Raw genomic sequence first — 9,431 nt, 5'->3', positions numbered from 1 at the left:
CAGCTACATTGAATTATGGAATGTTTTGTCAATGTAATTTTATGTCAATTTCTATAGGGTACCTACCGAGTTCACCATATATCATATAACTGAAGTAAGCGTGTTTAAGTTTGAAAGTACTTACAAATTTAAGATGAACTTTTTCCTAAATATCTGTTTTTTCAAAAGCCCTAGACTTCGCAACCATATGATAAAATTGGTTTCACCATTTTCAAAATTTATACAAGTTTTCGCTTGATTTTAGAATTTTGAACAAAGTATGAATCGCAAGATATTATCTACCGTGGAAAATTTGTGTCTGAATTCGCATAGAAACTCTTCAATATCACAGAAAAAGCTTTCTAAAACAGCTTACAATTGTGAAAGGTCTATAATTATTTTGGATCATTTGGAACTCCTTTGTTTCTATGTATTGGTTTAATCATCCCTATTAACCAGCTACTATGCAATATATCTATGACAAAGACATTGAACAGTTTTTCGTAAATATCAATGAAAATAACTGATGTATTTTTAAATAAATACATTTAGTATCTTAATATTTTCTCCACGAGCTTAGGTTGTAAATGAGCATTTAATGATTCCTTCTCGTTTATATGAGCATTTGAAAATTCTTAAAGGAGCATTTTGGACAGTCGGTACCGAACGTTGTTCATCTTTTCCAGAGTTCAACCGTTTAAAAAAGTCATAAAGTGTATTTATATCGATATTTGTAATAATAAAATTCATAAGAAAAAGAAAACAATTCGGCGGTCGCTTTTTTATTGCAGGATAAAAACAAAGTTGTCGAATGGTAGAAAATACAGTTTTATATTTTGTCGTCAAACCCAGTGTTGAAATAAAATTCCGTTCATGATTTTGCAAAATTAATGTACGAGCATTTATGAGAAATTTGAAAACTCAGCGGACAAAATATATTTCTAAAGGAGTGCTGATATATATTTGAGGTTCCTGACAGGCCGTTTTGAGGTGAAAGTGCAACAAATGAGACATATTTCGCTTTGCTTACATTTGCTTCTCCCGAATGATTGAGAAAACGGTGTACTTTTGCCTATGTAAACAAACAACCACTTAAATGTTGATCATTTCAGCACCGAATGATCATACTTCTATACAGATTAACTAAACTGTTATTAATACGGATTAATATTAATTTTTTATTACTAATAATAAGAGTAATTTACTTTACAGGAAATGACCGTAAATCAACAAACACCGCCGTAGTGAAAACCTGCGTTAGGGGTTCCACACGGTGTAACAGAGTATCTTAAATTTGCTCTTATCTTCAAAAAAACATTTTTACCATGAATTTTTGTGTTTTGTTATTACTGAAAACCTATGTCACATAGTAACTCGTCAATGTCACTACAGGAGTGATTAAAATATCCAACGATTCGTCTTTCTATCCGTTCGTCCCTCGCACTTTTATTCTTCGAAACCCATGTGTCCAAGATTAATCCTGAACTGGATGGATTTTTATGAAAATGTTTAGAAATGATACTAATTATTGCCCAATGCAGTACACTTCAATCTTAACGAACTAAATGTTTGTTGTTACTTTCACTTTTCCAGACGCTAGCTGCAGTGATAACACATTCTGTATTTGGAAAATAGTTATATAATACGTCTATTCATTTATATAAAACTTCTGATTTGAATTAATCATGATTTTTATCGTACACCAAGAGATGTTCTAGGCCAAAAATGTCAATTTTTATACTTCGTACGTACAAAGTATTTTACATTGTGATTAAACAATATCTCTCCTTATCGGCTTTTAAAGTAAGATATACAAAATGAAAAATCCGGCTGGCTCACAATATGATTATGGATACGTTAATTCATCTTACAGGAGAAGCGGGTGCCTCGTGGAAATCCCAAACCACCCCAAAAACCTAGGTTCAAATCTGCAGCCGTTGAATCTGAAGACGATGTTTGGGTCATTTCTGAAAAATAAGCCTGAAAAAGTGACGACAGATGTTAGAACAGTGACGCTTTAGTATTTGCAGCAACTTTATATATCATGCTTGAATATATATCTTATAAAGTAATTATGTTTGACATGTATAACTCGTTTGGATGTTGTGTAATTTTTTTCTGTTGTATTTTGAAAATCTGAATATTGTAATGTATCTGCCTTTCTCTAATGTATTAAAATCGAAGTGGTGACTAATTACTATTAATGTTGTCATTCAGTGGTTAAGAGTGACCATAAAAACATGTCGATGTGAAATTACCGATCATTTTAAATTTGCCATGATATTATATTCCCTTACTGACTGGTGTAGTTTTAAAATTCTATCTATTTTTTGTTTTTGTTTGATTAAAAAAGTTGCTGCTATAACTAATTAATATAACATGTCTCCATGTAAAAACATTTATTTAGATGAATATACCCCGCTTGAAATAAATTAAATTATTTAACCATTAAATTGGAATATCTACCTATAATTTAATGTGACCATTTTTACTGTAAAAAAAGATGTTGTCGTTTTTATTTTATCTTTTTTACAAAATTTCCTTTCACCTGATAAAAAAAAAAAAAAAAAAGCAAGGTAATGAACTTTAAACCGCGACCATTTTAACCGGACCATTTTTACCAATGAAACAATCCTGACTGTCTGAAAAAGGCGTGTGTATTGGAAATAATAGATATGAATTGATCATTGTTTTTCTGCCAGAATATTAAATTATAAGGAATGTAACTAATATCTGAATGCGTTATCTTGTATAAAGAACCAAAGTTCTTGATACAATACGATATATTCAGATATTAGTTAGATTTCTTAATTGGAGTCATTTGACGATAGTTGTATTGCTTCAACCACATCTACATATAATGCCTAACCACCCAATTAAAATTCATAGAAATGTCTTGAGCGGTTTATGAGGAGTTATTCTTATTATTTTTAAAGCACGTGAAAGCCTTACCTATCCTTGGATTTCTCTGATAATAATTATATTCTTTCGTGCATATCTACATGAACATTTCGTGCTTAATCTTCCTAAAAAATCTTCATCCCTTAACAGATTAAGAGGAGTTGCACTTACGAGGTTTTGGCATTTGAAATCCTTTTTGAAGATAAGTTTGATTATCTTCCTTTGAAAACCTCTGGCCATAATTATATTCTTCAATACACATCTACATATGATGCCAAACCATCCTACAAAATTTCACTAAAAAATCTTTAGCGGTTTACGAGGATTTAGGACAATAGTTGTGCAAAAACCCCCATAGCATTTTTGCGGTTGGTATACCTAAAAGACAATTGTACAAGTTCTGCAAACAATTACAAGGTGTTTCGCGAGTCTATCTTAAGTTCTTGTGGTTTATTACGCATAATAGTGATTATCGAAAAGACTTTGTAATTATTCTAATTGATAACGAGATATAATTGAGATGGAATAAAAGTTGTGTACATGCTTAAATCATTTATTTGACCTTAATACGCGACACATTGTCTTGGGCTGATTCACCCTCATGTCCGAGATAAAAAAAGAATAACATTTACGGCCTGGGCATGGACGAACGAAAGGAGTCTGATTACTATAGGGCGTTCGCCTGTTTTGGTATCGGGACCCGAACTATTGTTTTTGTAAAGAAAAGAATGCGAACATTTTATTAAAGACATTTGTTAAAAGAAAATATTGGATCAAGTGCCACAGATGAAAGAAAAGCTGACGATTCTGAATGAAAAGTCATCACATTTGTCGTAAAAGTTTTGTTCAATAGTTTTCCTTTACCATCGATTTCTAAGTGAAGGTCAAGATATGAGGCCGACTTCAATGTCTGTAGTATCCTTAACCTCAAGTTCTTCGAGGTAGATGTATCGAATCCCGGAAATTATGAATGTTAAAAGATAATATGTCATCTATATAGCGGAAACTGAGATTAAAGGATATAACTAAACGGAATGAATAGTGTCACAGAAAATACCTTTTACCATATTACATCATTGTTTTTTATTTTGTTTGTCTGTTTGTTTTTTTTTTGGTAAAGTAGTAGGATTTAAAATTAATTGTGCCTGAATTCTGACCTAAGTAGTACGATTTGTTGATATTTTGTATTACATTTGACATATTTTTATCTTTACAAGTATTTCATATAATGGGTGATATCACTAGTCGGTACATCGGATCCCTGGGTGGATCCTTCACCGCTGGTTGGTACATCAGACCCCTCCTGGGGTCCTTCACCACTAGCTGCTGAATCAGTGCTCGGCTGAGCACTTACATTGCGTCTAGGTCGCCGACCAGTCGCCGCCGCCTTGCCACACTTGGCTCTCACATGTCCAAATTCTCCACACATAACTTGCCTTTGTGTGGCATATTTGATCGGGTGATGCTGCATCCGTCAGTAGAAACAGTTAATAAATTCAGAATTAAAGTAATATATATAGGCAACTTGATAACCATAATTATTTTAATTATCGAACTCCTATGCATAATTCGAATGAAAATACATATTTCATTCCCATTTATATCATATTTGATCTGTTAACGAATTCAACCAATGAGCTTTTAGAATGTACACAAAATGTAGTCCTTTACAAAGCCTATTGCGCTTGTTCACATGTATGGAGTGCATATCAAATCTACACAATTGTATCTTTATGTAGCAGAGAATCATTTGCGCTAATTTATATATAAACCTGCCACAGAAATTTGTTGAGTTTAATGTTCTTGCGAGATTTTTATGTCGATCATTTACTTTTGAATTGTCGGGGCATTCCCATTCTCTGTTCTTAACTCATTGACATGTAGGAGGTTGTGTTTTTTGAAGTACAAAGAAGTAGACATAACATAATATTTGCGAATAATCTATTAGTGTGTACATGCACCATTTATGTGATATGTATTCTTCCTCGGCAAAAACTAAGGGCCTACACATCATGAATGTGATACAAACAACTTAACTAGGGAGGTCGGTAGTGCTTTTATCGATATTCTTGCGAGGGCAAAATTTTCAATTTTGAGTCAACTGTAACACGTTACAAATTAGTCAAAGATCCATTGCACGACAATAAAAAATAGATGTTGAGACATTTGTCTTTCTAAATATACAACTTCTATTGTTATTGCGGTTGTTTGTCATTGGGTAAAAGCGTTTGAAGTGATGATACTTTGAGAAAAATGGTCGCCGGAAAAACTATGTGTCATAGAACATACCTACTTCAAAATTCATTGCGCAAGCTGTTACTGGACCGATTTCTTTATGGCTTAAATTCATGGACATATTTTCAATGTTGATACTCCGGTTGTCAGGCTAATTTTTTGGCTCATTGACATCACTTTTTCGTAATTTAAAGCAAAAACATGTTTAAAAAAATAGTTTTTGCGTACCCGGAATGCACTGACAGTCTGATTCCGAAAATTTAATCCTTTCAGCGTTCACCCGTAACCTTAGTTTCAGAAGCAAAACAATAACAGCTTGCGGAATCGATTGGATATTTGGGTGGTCAAGGCGTGGTTTTCACAAAAATTAACGCGGGACCGGTTGTCTTTCTTGCCAACCGGATGTTACTGATCCGCCATAGCTTCTGCTAAGTTTTTCGAACGCTCGTGAAATATGCCTCTTACTGACTCTTTTCTGGACGAACTTTTGACTGGTAGTGCAGACAACGATGGACCTAGGCCACGGAGGCCAATCACTTACGGTAAGTACCTAAATTATGTCCAATATAAGCATAACCGTCCTGTTTCCGTAAGGTCAAATTCTAGAATGACCTTTATTATTACTTTAATGACCATAAAAACTACTTTCACCTTCTTGGAATGTCTGATTTTTGTTTGATTCTGTATGAGCTTATTAAGAAAAGGTTACTCTCATTCAGCATTAGTAGGAATATGTTCCCATAACATTTAATATAAATAATGAATATTTAATGAGGTAAATTCTCCCCATGTCTGATTGCGATCCATCCGGATTTTTTGGGACTTTATTGGTTATCCCTTATTATCGGGAGTCTCCGCATTTTACCTTAATTTTTTCTGTTGGTTGGGAGAATTTGCACATATTGTATTTAATTTCCTTGATAATTCAATTTTACTTTATATATAGTGCTGAATTTATTTGAAACTCACGTTTAAGCGTAAACCTTCTTTGTATTTTTTCAACTGTTTTGTTTATTCAAAATTATCATATATAGAAACAAATTCAACCTTAAATTGCTTCTTCAAATGACAATAACTTATCTTTTATTTCTGATTTTCATTTTGTCTTTATATCAGAATTAATATATATTCATTATGTCGTTTATTAGAAAAATATCATGTGGCCCTGCCTGTACTTTACTTGATAAATAGAACTCATTTGATGTGATTTAAATATTTGGTATTTGTGTACTTTACATATGACATGTGCATCTTCTTAAGTTTACTTTATATTCATATTGTACAATTTTTAACAGCTAACTTAAATATTCATTTTTTACAGGATTGTAGATGCTCTACTGTTTTGATATTCATAAGAACTACTGTACGTAGCATGGTAGTGGATTTAGAACAAAGAAAGCAAGGGTAACTGGTAACAAAGTAGAAGGTTATCATTTTAAACTGATATGATTGAATACAAGGAGGTCATGTTTGGAAAGTGGAACAGAATATTCATAAGCAAGAGACAAAGACAAGACAGCCAAGACATACATAATAAATTAATACCGGTACTTAAAATAGATGAATTGAAAATACAACTATATTATACTTACAGTGCGGAAGTACTGGTAGCTCACATGTAATACCATAATTCAGACTGAATTGAAAACTTAGTAGTGAAGCTACAGTACACCAATTAAAAAAAAGAAACTCAGTAAAGTTGGAATACTAGTATATTTGATATTTTTCTAATGCTGTGATCATTTCCTATGTAGAAAACATTCTTTTAACAGACTATGTTTGTTTATATATTATCATGTATTATTTTTATATGTATATGTTACAAAAGGTTCTCCGCAATGCCAGGGAGGAAGCTAGGGAACAACGACAGATGTATGTGGAGTGGTTAGCAGCCATTCGCCAGCAACGACAGGAAGCACTTGCCATGAAGAGGGAAAAGAAAGAGGCCAAGGAACAACGTGAGCGAGCTAAGAAGGAGGAGCTGACCCAGAAACTACAAGAAGTTGGAGGTTTTGTGGAAGACACCAGATGAGGTTGACCAACAGGTACGCTCCATAGCCAGTGGGCAGCTGAGAGTGAAGGCTTTACAAACTCAGGTAATGTTTAGGCGTTACATTTTGGGTACTCCTAACACAGATAAGATTCTTAATATAATGGCAGGAGGTAAGTACCTGAGTGCTGAGAGACTGACCGCCAACCTGAAGTGCGTGTGCTTCGTCAAGCAGAAGATGAGAGAGAGGAAAGACTAACATTTCAACTGGTAAGTGGTCTTGTTAACCCACTCTCTAGTTCATGTCTGAAGGCAGGGAAAGAGAAGTTCCAGAGACTTGCAGATGAAGAGAGACAGAGGAACACACAGGCTCAAAAGAGGCAGAAGACACAAGGTGGTACAGTAAGTAGGGTAGTTCCAGACACACCTGAACCCGATGACCTGATTGGTAAGACAGTTCAACACTTGATAGAAGAACCAGACAGAAATTATTCATATTTAGTTATTTAGCATAACATTAAATTAAACTTATGAAGCAATCTTATGAAAATTATTTTGAAATGAAGAAGTTATTTTGGAAAAGGAAGTTTGGTGTTTTTAACTCCTCGTCACATCTCTTTTGTCATCAAGCGTAATCCAGAAAACCGCTTTGTGAGCAACCAACATCAAATAAAGTTTTCAAATTTTTCAGATTGTTAGCAAACCAGAACATAATTTATACGAAAGTAAACTAACTAACTCTAAGTAAATTCATAAGATAAATGATGTTTAATAGGTGTAGTGTCCTTATGTACATAATCTTTTTTGTAGATTTGGCAGACATAGTAGATCATGGTGAAGAAACCCTTCTGGCCTGAAATGAAAACTTCGAAAAGTTCATTAAACTTAATCAAATCATGATACTTTGTTTATTATCATTTAATATGTATAATAGCACACATGAAAAGATAGGGCTTCAGAGTTCCGTAGTGATAGGATGCGTATTGGTTCAAGTCAATGTATTCATAAAAAGAATTCTCAATCTTTGGGGAAAACAGCATTTGTTTTTGAAATTTTAAGCAATCTTAACACAATAATGAGATTATTGTTATGGGAAAAGACCCTTTCTAACAAGAAAACATTACGAGACTACATTAGGAATCTTAGAATTGACCGGATCTTGATATAAAAATTATTTTGCGACCAAAATGTATGTTTATTTTAATCATCGTCTGGCTTTATTTAAGGTATAGGCTTAACTAATTTTCATCCACATTATACATTTTATAGCAAAATAAGATGAAATTATGTTCATGTGGTAGTTTAGATTCTAAGCTGCTTTAAAATGGTACCACAAAATCATATGGTATGTTCATATTTGATCAATATTAGGATAAATATGCGGTTTTTCTTTTAATCTGGAATTTTCAAAAATGTTCAATTTATCCCTTTTTTCAACATTTGTCTGTTAATTTATAGATATAATTTAATTATTTCTTGTTAAAAATTTGTTTTTACATATTTAATCTACTATCATGTGCTAAAAACTGCTTTTAAATTCAAAATGTTTTTTTTGTCTGACCTTTCGCCATTTTTTTCACTGAAAATAGCTCTAAACCCTAAAATGTAAATTTTCTATTTCAAACAAAACGTTTTGAGAATGAAAAAATATTTTTCAAGTCAGGCAACTTTATTTTCACACAAAACAAGTTGCCTATCTTATATTACATTAGTTCTGAATTTAATAACAGATTCCACTGAATGATGCAGCATCATCCGATCAAAAATGCCAAACATATATACAAAGGCAGGCAACCGGCCGAAGATGGCCAGAAAATGAGAAATCCGATCTGAGAATACGTATGACATAAATACATGTACACACTAATAGATTATTCGCAAACATTATGTTATGTCTTTGTACTTCAACAAACACCACCTCCTACACGACAATGAGCTAAAAACAGAGAATGGGAATTCCACGACATTTCAAAACTAAAAGATCAATATAAGAAACTCGCAAGAAAATTAAACTAAGCCAGTTTCCGTTACAGGTTTATGTATAAATTAGCGAAAATGATTCTCTGCTCCATGAAGATACAATTGTGCAGATTTGATATGCACTCTACATATGTTCACAAGCGCAATAAACTTTGTGAAGGACTACTTTTGCGTACGTTCTAAAAGCTCATTGGTTGAATTGAGTTCGTTAACTTATCAAAGATGATATAAATGGGAATGAAATATGTTTTTTTTTTATTCGAATTATGCATAAGAATCACTGTTATCAAGTTGCCTATCTTATATTACATTAGTTCTGAATTTAATAACTGATTCCACTGAATGA

At 32.9% G+C, this 9,431-nt stretch overlaps 1 protein-coding gene and 1 long non-coding RNA gene across 20 annotated transcripts in view; both read left to right on the top strand.

The window, feature by feature from the left end:
- Positions 1-2,176, top strand: part of LOC148606876 (nitric oxide synthase-like protein) — a 152,988-nt gene extending 150,812 nt beyond the window's left edge. For all 17 annotated transcript variants that reach the window (XM_088547287.1, XM_088547293.1, XM_088547291.1 and 14 more), the window contains one exon: positions 1,853-2,176. In XM_088547287.1, coding sequence (XP_088403413.1) covers positions 1,853-1,957 — 105 coding nt within the window. In that variant the 3' untranslated portion in view covers positions 1,958-2,176. The remainder of the gene's footprint in view (positions 1-1,852) is intronic.
- Positions 2,177-2,325: 149 nt separating this feature from the next.
- LOC148606875 (uncharacterized) lies at positions 2,326-8,004 on the top strand. 3 transcript variants are annotated; one of them, XR_015915589.1, is made up of 4 exons: positions 2,326-5,657; positions 6,437-6,519; positions 6,944-7,211; positions 7,916-8,004. It is a non-coding gene; the product is annotated as an uncharacterized LOC148606875 (long non-coding RNA). The 3 variants fall into 3 exon arrangements; XR_015915588.1 differs by having other exon boundaries at positions 2,326-7,160; XR_015915587.1 differs by having other exon boundaries at positions 2,326-7,211.
- The last annotated feature ends 1,427 nt before the right edge of the window (positions 8,005-9,431 follow it).

Source organism: Perna viridis, chromosome 9 (assembly GCF_037379345.1).
Source record: "Perna viridis isolate PV_CMFRI_1.1 ecotype Kerala chromosome 9, ASM3737934v1, whole genome shotgun sequence".
NCBI lineage: Eukaryota > Metazoa > Mollusca > Bivalvia > Mytilida > Mytilidae > Perna > Perna viridis.
Note: the sequence above shows the minus strand (reverse complement) of the source record. Positions and strands in the feature narration are given on the sequence as shown.